The sequence below is a fragment of the Oncorhynchus clarkii genome, chromosome 7 (assembly GCF_045791955.1).
Source record: "Oncorhynchus clarkii lewisi isolate Uvic-CL-2024 chromosome 7, UVic_Ocla_1.0, whole genome shotgun sequence".
NCBI lineage: Eukaryota > Metazoa > Chordata > Actinopteri > Salmoniformes > Salmonidae > Oncorhynchus > Oncorhynchus clarkii.
The window spans coordinates 73336001-73353855 of record NC_092153.1 but is presented as its reverse complement, the minus strand read 5'-3'; the positions used below and the strand labels follow the sequence as shown (position 1 = coordinate 73353855).

Here is a 17855-nt window from a genome sequence, read left to right as displayed (position 1 = left end):
AACAAAACTTTCCAAAGATTAGGAGTCATGCTCAGAAGATGTTTGTACTGTTTGGGTCAACTTATGTATGTGAACAGACATTTTCAGTGATGAAATATAAGTTAAGGCACAGATCATCTCTTACTGACTCTCACCCCTCAGCAATCCAGCGCATAGTGACGTCAGAAACTATACCTGACTTCACTGCTCTAGTCAATGCCTATCAGAGACTTCACTCCTCACAATGATTGAGTAGTTTAAATGTAATGTTGAGCTCTCTCTTTTTCTTGTGTTTTTGTGCATACCTGTTAACAATAGTTCTGTCCGTGGTGCTGAATGCACAGTGTACTTTCCCTGCGTGTAGTTTAATGCATGTTTAATAATGAAAATACTACAAAAAGGAGAACAAGGATGTGGTTTATTTCTGTTGATGTTAAAAAGTAAAATAAGTAGCATATCTGGACGTGATTTAGAGTAGATATATCTGTCAACACAGTCATACACATGATGAATAATCCTGTAATATGATTCTGGCCCGCGATGGCAAAAACATATTCCAATGTGGCCCTCCATGGAAAATAATTCCAGGGGGATGCAGGAAAACGCTACCTGCCTCAATGCATAGTGCCAACTGTAAAGTTTGGTGAAGGAGGAATAATGGTCTGGTGCTGTTTTTCATGGTTCGGGCTACGCCCCTTAGTTCAAATGAAGGGAAATCTTAATGCTACAGCATGCAATGACATTGTGGATGATTCTGTGCTTCCAAATTGGTGGAAACAGTTTGGGGAAGGCCCTTTCCTGTTTCAGCATGACAATGCCCCCGTGCGCAAAGCGAGGTCCATACAGAAATGGTTTGTTGAGATCGGTGTGGAAGAACTTGACTGGCCTGCACAGAGCCCTGACCTCAACCCCATCGATCACCTTCGGGATGAATTGGAACGCCGACTGTGAGCCAGGCCTAATCGCCTTAAATCAAGGCCCAACCTCACTAATACTCGTGGCAGAACGGAAGCAAGTCCCTGCAGCAATGTTCCAACATCTAGTGGAAAGCCTTCCCAGAAGAGTGGAGGCTGTTGTAGCAGCAGAGTAATGTGCAAAGAAATGAACTGTGTGTCCTGAATACAAAGCATTATGTTGGGGCAAATCCAACACAACACATCACTGAGTACCACTCTTCATATTTTCAAGCATGGTGGTGGCTGCATCATATTATGGGTACTGTATGCTTGCAATCGTTCAGGACTGAGGAGTTTTTAGGATTAAAAAGAAAAGGAATATAGCTAAACACAGGTAAAGTCCTACAGGAAAACCTGGTTCAGTCTGCTGACATTGGAAGACAAATCCACCTTTCAACAGGACAACAACCTACTACATTAGGCCATGTATACACTGGATTTTCTTACCAAGACGACATTGAATGATGCCTAGTTATAGTTTTGACTTAAAATCGACTTTAAAATCTATGGCAAGACTTGAAAATGGTTGTCTAGCAATCATCAAAGACCAACTTGACAGAGCTTGAGAATTTAAAAAAAATATTGTACAATCCAGGTTTGCAAATCTCAGACTTACCCAGAAAGACTAACAGCTGTAATCGCTGCCAAAGGCTGCCAAAGGTGATTCTAACATGTATTGACTCAGGGGATTGAACACTTATAATCTAGGGGGGTGGGAGGAGAGATGGTGGGAGGAGAGAGGGGGGTGGGAGGAGTAAAGGTTGGTGGGAGGAGAGAAGGTGGTGGGAGGAGAGAGGGGGGTGTGAGGAGAGAGGGGGGTGGGAGGAGAGGGGTGGGAGGAGAGGGGTGGGAGGAGAGGGGTGGGAGGAGATAGGGGGTGGGAGGAGAGAAGGGGGTTGGGGGAGAGAGGGGGGGTGAGAGGAGAGGGGGGGTGGGAGGAGTATAAGGTGGTGGGAGGAGAGAGGGGGTGGGAGGAGAGAAGGGGGTGAGAGGAGTATAGTGTGGTGGGAGGAGAGAAGGTGGTGGGAGGAGAGAAGGTGGGGGAGGAGAGAAGGTGGGGGGAGGAGAGAGGGGGTGGGAGGAGAGAGGGGGTGGGAGGAGTATAGTGTGGTGAGAGGAGAGAGGGAGGAGTATAGTGTGATGGGAGGAGAGAGGGGGTGGGAGGAGAGAGGGGGTGGGAGGAGTATAGTGTGGTGGGAGGAGAGAGGGGGTGGGAGGAGGAGAGAGGGGGTGGGAGGAGAGAGGGGGTGGGAGGATTATAGAGAGTGGGTGGGAGGAGTATAGTGTGGTGGGAGGAGAGATGGGGTGGGAGGAGGAGAGAGGGGGTGGGAGGAGAGAGGGGGTGGGAGGAGGAGAGAGGGGGTGGGAGGAGTATAGTGTGGTGGGAGGAGAGAGGGGGTGGGAGGAGAGAGGGGATGGGAGGTGTATAGTGTGGTGGGAGGAGAGAGGGGGTGGGAGGAGTATAGTGTGGTGGGAGGAGAGAGGGGGGTGGGAGGAGAGAGGGAGTGGGAGGTGTATAGTGTGGTGGGAGGAGAGAAGGGGGTGGGAGGAGAGAGGTGGGTGGGAGGAGAGAGGTGGGTGGGAGGAGAGAGGTGGGTGGGAGGAGAGAGGGGGTTGGAGGAGAGAGGGGAGTGGGGTGGGAGGAGAGAGAGGGGTGGTAGGAGAGAGGGGAGTGGGAGGAGAGAGTGGAGTGGTAGGAGAGAGAGGGTGGGAGGAGAGAGGGGGATTGAGAGGGGCTCACCACGTGGGTTAGTCCGGTAGTAAGTGGGCTGTCCGAGAGAAGGCTGTCATTGGGCGAGCTGCACCCAGACACTGGAGTGCTACATGTACTGCTGCTGGGGGAGGAGTCTGCAGGACGGAAGAGAGGGACAGCCAATCAGGATAATACATTGAACTGTGTGTGTACCTGAACTTGGTCATTTTTTTAATTTATTTTTAATTTAACCTTTATTTAACCAGGTAGGCAAGTTGAGAACAAGTTCTCATTTACAATTGCGACCTGGCCAAGATAAAGCAAAGCAGTTCGACACATACAACAACACAGAGTTACACATGGAGTAAAACAAACATGCAGTCAATAATACAGTAGAACAATAAGTCTATATACAATGTGAGCAAATGAGGTGAGATAAGGGAGGTAAAGGCAAAAAAAAGGCCATGGTGGTGAAGTAAATACAATATAGCAAGTAAAACACTGGAATGGTAGATTTGCAGTGGAAGAATGTGCAAAGTAGAGATATAAATAATGGGGTGCAAAATAAATAAATAAGTGTTTCCAGTTTCAGAGATAAGTGTTTCCAGTTTCAGAGATAAGTGTTTCCAGTTTCAGAGATTTTTGTAGTTCGTTCCAGTCATTGGCAGCAGAGAACTGGAAGGAGAGGCGGCCAAAGGAAGAATTGGTTTTGGGGGTGACCAGAGAGATATACCTGCTGGAGCGCATGCTACAGGTGGGTGCTGCTATAGTGACCAGCGACATCATTGACGTATACAGAGAAGAGAGTTGGTCCAAGAATTGAACCCTGTGGCACCCCAATAGAGACTGCCAGAGGCCCGGACAACAGGCCCTCCGATTTGACACACTGAACTAAGAAACGCGTGTTACTTTTTCCGCTGTGCTCATTAATGAATACAACCCAGGTATGTTAGTGCTAATGTTAGTGCTAGGCTGGGGCAAAACGGCTGGGGCAAAACGGCTGGGGCTGTACAGCATCAGGAAGGAGGAACACTAAGAGAAAATAAAATGAGAGGCTTTTTTGATAGACAGTGGACACAACAAGGCAGGAGTACCCAGAGTATCCGGCATTCTGGGCTTGATTGTGGGCGGGGTGCTGGTCTTGCGTTGGAGAGGGTTCTGCCTGGAGTTGATGTGCTTCTTCAGTTTACTTCTCACCTTCAGGAGGGGATCAGAAGCTGAATACACACACACACCCACACACACACAAACACACACGCGAGCACACACATACCACACACACAAGCACACACAAGCGCGTACACACAGACACAACATACAAATGGATGTTAATAGTTTGGCCAATTCAGGACATTTCTCTAACACATCCTTAGACAGTACACAACAAAACAGTCAGCTGAATGCATAAAAGCTGAGCACAATCAATTTAGGCAAATCAAAATGGCTACAGATCCATAATGTTCTATCTTATCATAAATCCTCTGCAGTACATAACAAAACCCTATCAAAGCTCTTCAACAACACGGGAGAACAAAAAACTAAAGTTTCATGTTTATTTTGGCAACTAGCACAATAGGCTTAACTACATGATCAATCAGCGAGCGGCTTGGCCCAGACAAAAGACGCAGATGACTGAGGGGTGTGTAGCTGCGAAATAGCCAACGCTGCTAGGGTAATACAGGTAAATAATGGCATTGTAATTTAACTTCAGGTGACATAGTGTACAGTTAGTAGGAACCACTCCTTAGTACTGTAGTCCTCACTCATAGAAATGGAAAGAGGGAATGCCTACTATTTTTGCAACTGATCACGTCTAATCAAATCAAATTGTATTATAGTCACATGCTTTATAAACAACAGGTGTAGACTAACAGTGAAATGCTTACTTACAGGCCCAGAAAAATAGAAAATAGCTACCTCTGTACCAGAGCTGTTGCCATAAAATGTAATGTTAATTTATGTTTCCTAAGCCGCCTCCAATGTCGTTTTAGACAATTTGACAGTACGTTCGACCAGCCTCACAACTGCAGACCACGTGTAACGACGCCAGCCCAGGATCTCAATATCCTGCTTCTTCACCTGTGGGATAGTATGGAGGGGAGTGCGGAGGAGTATTTCTGTCTGTAATAAGGCCCTTTTGTGGGGAAAAACTCATTCTTATCGGCTGGACCCCTGCCCAGTCAGGTGAAATCCATAGATTAGGGCCTCATTAATGTATTCAAATAGACTGATTTCTTTATATGAACTGTAATTCAGCAAAATCTTTAAAATTGTTGCATGTTGCATTTTTGTTCAGTATATTTAGCAGGCTTATGGCTTGAGGGTAGAAGTTGTTCAGGGTCCTGTTGGCAATTGCCATGCGGTAGCAGAGAGAACAGTCTATGACTTGGATGGTTGGAATCTGACCATTTTTAGGGCATTCCTCTGACACCGCCTGGTATAGAGAGCCTGGTTGGCAGGGAGCTCGGCGCAAGTTATGGGCTGTGTGGCATCCCAAGCCCAGACCTCAGAGGATGTGCAGACCAGCTGGCTGGAGTGTTAATGGGCATATTTAATCTCTCCCTATTCCAGTACCCTCTGTAGAGCCTTACGGTTGGATGCCAAGTAGTACCAGGCGGGGATGCAGCCAGTCAAGATGCTCTCAATGGTTCAGCTGTAGAACTTTTTGAGGTTCTGAGGGCCCATGCAAAATCTTTTCAGCATCCTGAGGGGGAATAGGCGTTGTTGTGCCCTCTTCATGACTGTGTTGGTGTGAGTGGACCATGATAGATCCTTAGTCATGTGGACACAGAGGAAGCTCTCGACCCTCTCCACTACAGCATCGTCGATGTGAATGGGGGCGTGGTGTGCACTCCGTTTCCTGTAGTCCACGATCAACTCCTTTGTCTTGCTGACATTGAGGGAGAGGTTGTTGCCCTGGCAGAACTCCTCCCTATAGGCTGTCTCATCATCATCAGTGATCAGGCCTGCCACCGTTGTGTCGTCAGTAAACTTAATGATGTTGGCGGATTCAGAGTCGTGGGTAAACGGGGAGTACAGGAGGGAACTAAGCAAGCACCCCTGAGGAGCCCCATGGCGATGGTCAGCGTGGCGGAGATGTTGTTGCCAGCCACAACCACCTGGGGGCGACCCGTCAGGAAGTCCAGGATCCAGTTTCGGAGGGAAGTGTTCAGTCCCAGTGTCCTTAGCTTAGTGATGAGTCTGGAGGGTGCTATGGTGTTGAACGCTGCGCTGTAGTCAATGAACATCATTCTCGTATAGTTGTTCCAGGTGGGAGAGGGCAGTGTGGAGTGCAATAGAGATAGCATCATCAGTGGATCTGTTGGGGCAGTATGCGAAAAGCACTTAATGAAGACAGAAGTCAGTGCTACGGGGCGATAGTAATTTAGTTCAGTTACCTTCGCTTTCTTGGGTACAGGAACAATGGTGGACATCTTGAAGCAAGTGGGGACAACAGACTGGAATAGGGAGAGATTGAATATGCCCATTAACACTCCAGCCAGCTGGTCTGCACATCCTCTGAGGTCCCAGTTTGGGATGCTGTCTGGGCTGGCAGCCTTGCTAAGATTAACATGCTTAAATGTCTTACTCAAGTCGGCCAAGGAGAACGAGAGCTCACAGTCCTCCTGAGCGGCGGCTGCCTGCGTCAGCACGGTTTTCCTCTAAGCGGAAAATGACATACACACTATGTCCGTATGTTATTCATCCCCCCAGTCAGTAAGACAGACATGCCTGACATTCTCACAAAAGGTTTGTTTTACACATACTTTAGTTATGTAACTAACTTTTGGTCTTTCTTTCTCTTTTTGTCTAGTAATTCACTCTCTTGTTCTTTCTCTCTGTTGCCCTCTAGGCTTGGTGTCTCCCCCCTCTGAACGCTGTCTCTGTCTCTCTCTACATCAGTGTTCAGTATATGTGTGTTAACATGTATCTAACTACATAACTCACCCAACAACTATCAGAGTAGGAATGCTGAACTACTGTAGGATCATATCCCTGTCCATGCAATCTGATTAATTATGTTCTAAAAGGTCAAAGTGATCCTAGATGAGCACTGCTGTGCTCTGGTTTAGCACATCTTTCATGGCAGACCCAAACCATTGTCAGGAGTCACCTGATGACACCATCGTGAGAACGGGAAACAATCTTGTAGTAAATGTACAAACTATAAAATGTCTCACCTGTTCTTCTGAGGGGCGTGTCCTTGCGTTGGTCACATGGTGGATGATGGACAACAGGGGTCACCATGTGAGCCTTTGGGGGCATGTCAGGATCTGGGGCCAGTTCCCTATGCAACCAAGACAGTCAGTTGAGAGTCATCCACCAAAATGTTAAATAACCATTGCTAAGTGTCTACTGTTTTGTGTTCTATTACTGGTGGCCTCAAAAATAATGTTGATGAAAATGGACAGTAAAGAATCGTATTGTCACTCAGGCCAGTCAGTCTGGCTGTAATCTATCACCTGATCTAATGAGTCACTCAGGCCAGTCAGTCTGGCTGTAATCTATCACCTGATCTAATGAGTCACTCAGGCCAGTCAGTCTGGCTGTAATCTATCAACTAATCTAATGAGTCACTCAGGCCAGTCAGTCTGGCTGTAATCTATCACCTAATCTAATGAGTCACTCAGGCCAGTCAGTCTGGCTGTAATCTATCACCTAATCTAATGAGTCACTCAGGCCAGTCAGTCAGGCTGACTGGCCTCTAGCACCTAATCTAATGAGTCATTCAGGCTGTAATCTATCACCTAATCTAATGAGTCACTCAGGCTGTAATCTATCACATGATCTAATGAGTCACTCAGGCCAGTTAGTCAGGCTGTAATCTATCACCTAATCCAGTGGTCACCAAACGGTCGATCGTAATCTTCAAGGTATTCTTAGTGGATCACCAAACATTTCTGTAGAAAAGCTTGTGCTCCTTTTTTCTTTCTCTGGGTTGCTCTGTTGGTAGTACCGGGTCGGCAGTGTTCCCATTCTGTACCCTTTCATTTGTCTGAAAAGACAAACTCCGCCGACCCGGTGGAATGGGGGATCTGTGGCTAAATCATGTGGGCCTACTGTGCTGGCCAATCAGATAGCTCAAATCACCGTGCCTACCTACAGCTACCCACCTACCCACGACCCTGGCCACAGTAAAGTTTGATACTAGTCTATGTGAGATTAAATAACATTTAAAACCATGACCAGAGAGAGACTGTGAAAGAATACATCAAACAGCTGCTGTTTTTATGACTGAGTTCATGTCTAAGTTTTATTCAGCGCTGTCAGCAGTGTTTTTATTCAAAACTATTACAAAACATAAAACGTGCTTCTCTCTACTTCCACTCAAGATGCAGCTGCAATGAATGAGTAGCCAAGTGTATCGATAGCCCTGCGTTTGAATTATTATTAGCAGCTCGTCTATTTTAATATCGAGGAGTATTTCACTTTCTCTGGTGATAGGAACAATATGAATTTGTGCCTGAGGCAGATGTGGTGCTACTCAAGTTAACGGCATCAGGTGGAAGACTGTTTCCCTCTCTCTTGTCAGTCTCAACAGAGGGGAAAAAGGAGAGAGCAGTGACCATGAGAAGCGGACCCTTTCCTGCTCTCTTCTTCCCTCCACTGAGACTAATGTCGTGTTCAAGACAACTGTGAACTCTGAAAATAACGAGATCCGACTGGGGAAAATGGTTTTGAACAACTCGGAAACTCTGGCATCTTTCTAAAGCTCAGACGATCCGACCTGAAGTTCACTGACGTCCTGATTTGACCTCTTTCCCCCCCCGAGTTCCCAGTTGTCTTGAACGCACCATAACAGTCAGATGCAGGTACAGTACCATCAGTCCAGTAAAATAAAACAGCTAATTGTTATAAATTATTCAAATGTATGCTCAGCAGTGCCTTGCAGGTGCTACACCAACTGATCTATTTTGTTATCAAAGCTTGAGTTTTGAAATATAATAAAGTCTGAGAAGAACAATATTGTCAGGCCATACATTTAGCCGATATGCTGTGATAAAGTATTAGGCCTACTTCACAAATGTCATTCCTACAGAAGAGTTTTTATTAGGTTAATGTTATTTTTTTTTAAAGTCATGTTAAAAAAATCTGAGTGGTAGATCTTGGCTTGCTTTTTGACTTCGAAGGTAATCTTGACTCAGAAAAGGTTGGTGACCACTGACCGGATCTAATGAGTCACTCAGGCCAGTCAGTCAGGCTGTAATCTATCACTTAATCTAATGAGTCACTCAGGCCTATCTAGATTGTTTTAGAGGTACATTTGTCTTACTTTCATCCCTTATGAGGATAATTTATGGGACAGGATTGGATAGGTGAGAAGAAAAAGATGGTAGTTCCACCAAAGGGATGGGAGTCTAATAACAGTATATTTTCATGAGTGGACACACACAGCTCTCTCTCTCTCACAATCATACATTTTTTAAAGTAGAAACTTTAATCAATGTCTCTCCTGGGTCGATTCTCACCTGTAACTCCTGGGCGTGTTTCTGGTGGGGTTGGAGGCGGTCATCTCCAGGGCGGCCTGGTCCGTCCTCTTCAGGATTTGGCTTCTGAGTTTCTGTTTCACCAGGGTACTGGCCACAGCACCTGTCCGTCAACAGAGTCACCCAATCAGAGTGTCACGGATCTCTCCGGAACATTCATTACGCACACCTGGCCCCTATTTCGAGGTACTCCTCGCTCTTTTGTTTGGGTTTCAACCCTGTGTTTTGTCTAGTGTTTGTTTTGGTCTTCGTCCCCGTTCCGTTACACGACACGCCATAATTTGGGTGCAATAAAATACAATAAAATACCCTATTACGCATTCCTGCGTCTGTCTCCCGAATCATTTATACCAGCGTGACAGAGGCAAGAATGAACCGAAGCTGAAGTGCAGCATTCTAAGCTGACTAAACGTATTTAACGTTTTGTTCTGAACAGAATCGTTATTTGTTTTGTTCTGTTTCACTGTTCCGACCTGCAAAATTACATTCTGAACTGGTTCGAACCCCAAAAAAGTACTGGTTAATTTCGTTCCTTTCTGAACCTCTGAAATCTCCCTAAAGAAAATGCCATTAGCTCAAGATTAAATTACTTCACCAATCAGTGCAGATAGAGCAGCTAGCTACTGTATGTAGCAGGCAATAGTTGGTAAACACGATGGACAGACAAGATGCGACTGAAATTTTGCAGGTGGTGAGAGTAAAGGAAGAGGCTTAGCTTGAAGGGCTGGGAATCTTGTTATGACATGCATTATCTGAATTAGGCCCACAGAATTATACCTACAGAGGAGTGGCTTCTATGGAGGAACTTTGAATGTCTTAAACTTCCAAGAGTTGGCTTAAAGTTAGACTACAGCTAGCTAGCTAGCTAGCTAGCTAGCTAGTTAGCTATATAGTTAGCAAATAAGCTGGTGTGTGCAGAGCGGCACCATAATTAAAAACACTTAACTTTGTAGTTAATAAATCCAATGTCAGAATATTGTCATACCCTTATATTATACCCTTTGACTTATTCAACATCTCAAGGATGATCAATGAAAACAGGATGCACCTGACCTCAATTTAGAGTCTTATAGCATAGAGTCTGAATACTTCTGTTTTTTTTAAATACATTTGCAAACATTTCTAAAAACCTTTTTTTGCTTTTTCATTATGGGGTATTGATGATTGACATTAATTTAATCCATTTTAGAATAAGTGAAGGGGTCTGAATAATTTCTGAATGCACTGTAAGCCTCATCAAAATTTTATCTTGAAGATCTCCAGACAGATCCTTGGACTTCATGGTATAGGTTCTGCTCTGACACACACTGTCAATTGTGGGACCTTTTATTAACAGGTGTGTTTCTATCATGTCAAACAATTGAATTGGCCACAGGTGGACTCCAATCAAGTTGTAAGACATCTGAAGGATGATCAAAACAAATTGGATGCACCTGAGCTCAATTTGGAGTGTCATAGCAAAGGGGTGTGAATACTTACTGTGTGTAAATTAGATATTTCTGTATTTCATTTTCATTACATTTGCAAGAATTTCTAAAAACATGTTTTCACTTTATGGGTTATTGTGTGTAGATGGGTGAGAAAAAAACATATATAGAATCTATTTTGAATTCAGGCTGTAACACAACAAAATGTGGAATAAGTCAAGGGATATGAATACTTTCTGAAGGCACTGTATAGTATACCTAACTAGGATTGAAAAAGTGAATCCAATCTTCTCTAATAAAAAATCTCTCCCTAATTTCTGAACCACACAAGTAACATCAGTAGGCTACAGTAGACCACACTCCAGATGGGGAGGGGCAGGTTGCCTACACACTCACTGGCAAAGATTTCCAGTTGGCAGAAAGGCACTGGAATACGTTTATGTGTGACAGAGTGAGGGCTTTACATACAAACCTTGTTGCTTTTTTTGTGGGACTGAAAAAAAATCCCTTAATGTAAAATAATATTATTAACAGTTCCCATGCTTTTAAAAATAACGTTTCTGTTCCACAACAGTATAGATCACCTTCGTATCATGGTTCGGATTCTGTTCCAGGAAATTGTTTGTTATTTTCCGTTCCCTGAACCGGTGCCAACCCCTGAACTTTATATTTTAGTGTCAGTGGCGGGATACAGGACAATAATTCAAATATAAAGATGTTATCTGTACTGTATAATAACTGACAAGCAGTTTCATCATGTGTTAAAATCAACAATCTACCTCCATACCTGCTTATTAAAACTGGATATTCAAAGCACCTACTGAAAACATCAACATTAGCAAAAGAGGAGATGCTATGCATTTCCCTTGTAACAGCAGTCAGACAACCGTCTGACTGCTGTGACTTGTGAAATGCAAGTTTTACAATGATAAGCCATTAAAGAGGCTAAATGTAAACAGTTTGCATTGTAATTTCAGAAAATTCAATACAAAATCCCATTCTGATAATTCAGCCTTTCTATTAGACAACAAAAGACAGTCCGTTTTTCTGTTGTCAAATAGAAAAGGTGAACCCTACCATCAGCGTCTCTCATAGGCCTGGTCATCTTTTCACGAGCAGAATCAACAAGAGCAGACGTTGGCAGTAAAAAGAGGGGGCAGCATTTCACCCCGTTGAAGCTGAACTCTGATGGGCAGGTTCTTAGGAATTTGGTGAATTACAGATTGCTTTGCTGCATTTTTTAACAGTGGTTTCCTTCCAGAAAGTAAAAGACATCAAACAATTATTAAGTCCTCCATATTACTTGCTTCCTTGTTTTGACTTAGGTTTCATGTGCAAATAGACTGACTTAAATAATGGAATTCCCCTTGTTCCATACAACACATTGTAGGATTCAAAGGACTAACCGAAACCGACGCACACAAACACCTGAACTACCTACAAGATTGTACAGGTGTCATTATACATTGCCTTTCTAAAAGACATGGTCATCATAGTTTACATGATAATCTAAGTATTCCTTATATATCAACACCATTGTCCCAGAAAACCTAGACCCACTCTAATTTGCATACCACCTGAACAGATCCACAGATGATGCCATCTCTATTGCACTCCACACTGCCCTTTCCCACCTGGACAAAAGGAACACCTATGGAAGAATGCTATTTATTGACTACAGCTCAGCGTTCAACACCATAGTGCCCTCAAAGCTTATCAATAAGCTAAGGAACCTGGGACTAAACACCTCCCTCTGCAACTGGATCCTGGACTTCCTGACGGGCCGTCCTCAGGTGGTAAGGGCAGGTAACAACTAGAGGTCAACCGATGATGATTTTTCAACGCCGATACCGATACCGATTATTGGAGGACCAAAAAAAAGCCGATACCGATTAATCAGCCGATTTTTTAAGCATGTATTTGTAATAATGACAATTACAACAATACCGAATGAACACTTATTTTAACTTAATATAATACATCAATAAAATCAATTTAGCCTCAAATAAATAATGAAACATGTTCAATTTGGTTTAAATAATGCAAAAACAAAGTGTTGGAGAAGAAAGTAAAAGTGCAATATGTGCCATGTAAGAAAGCTAACGTTTAAGTTCCTTGCTCAGAACATGAGAACATTTGAAAGCTGGTGGTTCCTTTTAACATGAGTAAGAAGTTTAGGTTGTAGCCATTATAGGAATTATAGGACTATTTCTCTCTATACCATCTCTATACCATTTCATTAACCTTTGACTATTGGATGTTCTTATAGGCACTTTAGTATTGCCAGTGTAACAGTATAGCTTCCGTCCCTCTCCTCGCTCCTCCCTGGGCTCGAACCAGGAACACAACGGCAAAAGCCACCCTTGAAGCACCGTTACCCATGCAGAGCAAGGGGAACAACCACCCCAAGTCTCAGAGTGAGTGACGTTTGAAACGCTATTAGCGCGCACCTCGCTAACTAGCTTGCCATTTCACATCGGTTACACCAGCCTCATCTCGAGAGTTGATAGGCTTGAAGTCATAAACAGCGCAATGCTTGACGCACAATGAAGAGCTGCTGGCAAAACGCACAAAAGTGCTATTTGAATGAATGCTTACGAGCTTGCTGCTGCCTACCACCACTCAGTCAGACTGCTCTATTAAATCATAGACTTAATTATAACATAATAACATGCAGAAATACGAGCCTTAGGTCATTAATATGGTCAAATCCGGAAACTATCATCTCGAAAACAAGACGTTTATTCTTTCAGTGAAATACGGAACCGTTCCGTATTTTATCTAAGGGGTGGCATCCATTAGTCAAAATATTCCTGTTACATTGCACAACCTTCAATGTTATGTCATAATTACGTACAATTCTGGCAAATTAGGCGGCCCAAACTGTTGCAGAAACACTGACTCTGCGTGCAATGAACGCAAGAGAAGTGACACAATTTCACCTGGTTAATATTGCCTGCTAACCAGGATTTCTTTTAGCTTAATATGCAGGTTTAAAAATATATACTTTTGTGTATTGATTTTAAGAAAGGCATTGATGTTCATGGTTAGGTACACCATGAGCAACGATACGCACCGCATCGATTATATGCAACGCAGGACACGCTAGATAAACTAGTAAAATCATCAACCATGTGTAGTTAACTAGTGATTATGATTGATTGTTTTTTATAAGATAAGTTTAATGCTAGCTAACAACTTACCTTGGCTTACTGCATTCACGTAACAGGCAGTCTCCTTGTGGAGTGCAACGAGAGGCAGGTGGTTATAGCATTGGACTAGTTAACTGTAAGGTTGCAAGATTGAATCACCCGAGCTGACAAGGTGAAAATCTGTCGTTCTGCCCCTGAACGAGCCAGTTAACCCATCGTTCCTAGGCCGTCATTGAAAGTAAGAATGTGTTCTTAACTGACTTGATTAGTTAAATAAATATTAAATAAAGGTGTAAAGAAATAAAATAATAAAATCGGCCAAATCGGTGTCCAAAAATACCGATTTCCGATTGTTATGAAAACTTGAAATCGGCCCTAATTAATAAGCCATTACGATTATTCGGTCGACCTCTAGTAACAACACATCGGCCACGCTGATCCTCAACACAGGGGCCCCTCAGGGGTGCGTGCTCAGTCCCCTCCTGTACTCCCTGTTCCATCATGACTGCATGGCCAGGCTCGACTCCAACACCATCATTGCCGATGACACAACAGTGGTAGACAGCCTATGGAGGACAGAGACCTGGCAGTGTGGTGCCAGGACAACAACCTCTCCTTCAAGACAAAGGAGATGATTGTGGACTACTGGAAAAAGAGGACCGAGCACGCCCCCATTCTCATCGACAGGGCTGTAGTGGTGCAGGTTGAGAGCTTTAAGTTCCTTGGTGTCCACTTCACCAACAGACTAACATGGTCCAAGCACACCAAGACAGTTGTGAAGAGGGGACAACAAAACCTATTCACCCTCAGGAGACTGAAAAGATTTGGCATGGATCTTCAGATCCTCAAAAGGTTCTATAGCTGCATCATCGAGAGCATGACTGGTTACATCACTGCCTCCGACCCCAAGGCACAACAGAGAGTAGTGCATACTTCCCAGTACATCACTGGGGCCAAGCTTCCTGCCATCCAGGACCTCTACATCAGGTGGTGTCAGAGGAAGGCCCTAAAAATTGTCAAAGACCCCAGCCACCCTAGTCATAGACTGTTCTCTCTGCTACCACACAGCAAGCGGTACCCGGAGCGCCAAGTTTAGGTCTAAGAGGCTTCTAAACAGCATCTACCCCCAAGCCATAAGACTCCTGAACATCTAATAAAATGGCTACCCAGACTATTTGCATTGTCCCCCCCTCCTTTACACCACTGCTACTCTCTGTTGTTATCATCTATGCATAGTCACTTTAATAACTCTACCTACATGTACATATTACCTCAACTAACCAGTGTCCCCACACATTGACTCTGTACTGGTACCCCCCCCCCCCCTGTATATAGTCTCGCTATTGTTATTTTACTGCTGCTCTTTAATTACTTGTTACTTTTATTTCTTATTCTTACTCATATTTTTTTTTTACTTCATTGTTGGTTAAGGGCTAGTAAGTAAGCATTTCACTGTAAGGTCTACTGTACCTGTTGTACTCAGCGCATGTGACTAATACAATTTCATTTGATTTGATATACAGTACAGTGGAGGCTGCTGTGGGGAGGACGGCTCATAATAATGGCTGGAACGGAGCGATTGGAATGGCATCAAACACATGGAAACCATATTTGATACCATTCCACTGATTACGCTCCTGCCATTACCACAAGTATGTCCTCCCCTATTAAGGTTCCACCAACCTCCTGTGATAGAGTACCATAACATACTGATGACATTCTACTCGTTTCTATCCCATGCAATGTGTCCTCCACAGGGCCAGAGGGCACAGTTACTTACTTTGCTCACTCTTATCCTTATACATCAGCTGCTGCAGTTCCGCTCTCTTGTCCCGCTCTTTCTCCTGGCGACTCTGCTCCATGTCGTACTCGTACTGAAACGAGACCATTCAGATTTGCATTTAAGAGCACTGGGTATTCACTAGTTACCACAATCCCAAAGTCCCAATTGGCTAAATCGTAAACATTCATGAAAACAAAAATGAGCTTTTTGGTCTTAATTTAAGGTTAGCAGTGTGGTTAAGGTTAGGGTTAAAATCACATTTGAAAAGGATACATTTTTGAAATAGGTGTGGTTTATGACTTTGTGGTTGTGGTAACTAGTGATGACTGGCAAACTGGGCCATAGACAATATTCAGGAACTTATATCAGCCCAAGGAAAGGGATCATAGAGATGGAAAGAGGGCACACCTCCTATATTTGCCATTGATTGCTTCTGTGACAGCATGGCTAGTGCCATGCAGGGCTATCTCAACTATAAAGTTTGTGAAAGGGCTCCTCACGTGGATGTGCTGTGGCAGGTGCTTCTGGGAGTCCTGGGCTGAGAATGCTCCCAGGAAGAGGGAGTGGTGGGGTGCCAGCATAACCGAGTCAGGCTCGGGACGCACCAACCTCTGGGTACGCAGGTCCATGGGCCCCTCTGTCCGGAGTGGTGACGAAGCCTAGCAAGGAACTTGCACATCCACTACAGAGAAAGGGAAGGAAAATAAAAGAGGAGAGAAAGACATTAGTTAAGATGATGAGTCAAGGCTTTGTTCGTTAGACTAGATCATTGGAGAGAACGGATAACCTGGGACTGAACCAAAGCTGAGGTGCTGCATTCTAAGCTCCCAACTGAACTTCGTGAATTGGTGTCAGCGGTGGGATCTGGGCTGTCCAAAATCCCCAAAATAGAAAACCCAGCCATAACTCTCCCTTTCTCTCCTTCTGTCCTCTATTTTTCTCTCTCTTCTTGTCTTGTGTTGTTTCTTTTCGTGGCCCAGTCAAGTCCCCCAGTCAAGGCCTCCATGATGAGGCCTGTGCCGGAACACACTAGAAAAGGGATAGCTGATCCCATGGAATAGTCTACACTTGTGCGATTAAAATATACCAATGACGGTATGCACCAGCACATGCACACATGCACGCACACACAGACTCACACACACACACCATAATAAATAGCTGTATCCCACACCTGAGGGATATACTACAAAATAGGATCAACGAGTTTAACTTTAATAAGTAACCAGAAAAAGCTATTGATTTTTTTTTTTAAACGATAAACTTGGGTATGTGTTTTTGTTTGTTGAATCAATTAGACCATGATCGTTTCAAGCTTATCTTCCTAAAAAATAAACAGTTATATCAGAAGATTTAGGCAAGTTAGCTGGCTAACTCATTGATTCTGCTTTGTAGTATTTATAGATGATTCAGGACAATGAACAACTAGATTAGATTGAAACGAAACATGGGCTGATGTCTCATTATACAATACTACAATACATGCTTTATTGGTCCATTTGCACAGATATTGTTAATTTTGTTGCTGTCACAGTACCCAACCTGACACACTGGGAGTAGTACAGAGGCTGAGAAGAGCAGTGGCCCCCCATGTTCAAGGGCACAACGGAGGTAGGTAGTATACAGGGATATTAAGGTGTAAGAGAGTACCAGTCCTTACAACAGGCCATTGTTAGATAATGTGACTCAGTGTATGTCAAGTTTACGTGTTGATAGTTTGTATATTATGTAGAATAACAGTTGTCGTACAAGACTCCCAGGAAGAGGATCGTTATCCTTCTCAAATGGACTTCAGTAATAGGAGGGGGAAGAGAGTGAAGAAAGCAGGCAATCACAGAAAGTCTGAAAGAATGAAAGACTGAAAGACTGAAATACAGAAAGACAAAGGTTGAAATACAGAAAGACAAAGACTGAAATACAGAAAGACAAAGACTGAAATACAGTAAGAATGAAAGACTGAAAGAAGTGAAGGGGAGAAAGGTAGATTACAACATTGTGTGGAATTTGGGTCAGATACAGTACATGAATCTGTCACCACAATCAAGTTTTTACCAGGAAACAAGGATAAATTTAGCCACAAAAAGTGAGACAATAAAACCAAACTCAGGGCCATGTCCCGTAACAATCGTCCCTTTTATAGGTAGACTGGAGGAGAAATATTTCGGCGTCATATTGAGGGAGCGGGTTATTGAAGGAACATTTTGTGGGCATCACGGTTAAAAATGCTTGTTGAAACATTGTGTTCATTTATCTGGGTCAGGAGTCAGCCTAGTCATGCCCAGTTTGTCTGCAGTAAGTGTAGACGAATGGAAATTGACCACATAATATGTATAGGGCATTGATGGAAGAGTACCTGGCTGGGAAAAACAATATTGCA

General features: G+C 43.8%; 1 protein-coding gene across 1 annotated transcript in view; it reads right to left on the bottom strand.

The window, feature by feature from the left end:
* The window catches only part of LOC139413816 (histone deacetylase 7-like), a 69930-nt gene that overhangs the window by 27279 nt on the left and 24796 nt on the right, over positions 1-17855 (bottom strand). Inside the window, exons 2-7 of the mRNA XM_071161601.1 lie at positions 15979-16160; positions 15476-15569; positions 9099-9219; positions 6810-6916; positions 3723-3845; positions 2677-2783 (exon numbers count right to left, since the gene is read on the bottom strand). Coding sequence (XP_071017702.1) covers positions 2677-2783; positions 3723-3845; positions 6810-6916; positions 9099-9219; positions 15476-15569; positions 15979-16107 — 681 coding nt within the window. The 5' untranslated portion in view covers positions 16108-16160. The remainder of the gene's footprint in view (positions 1-2676; positions 2784-3722; positions 3846-6809; positions 6917-9098; positions 9220-15475; positions 15570-15978; positions 16161-17855) is intronic.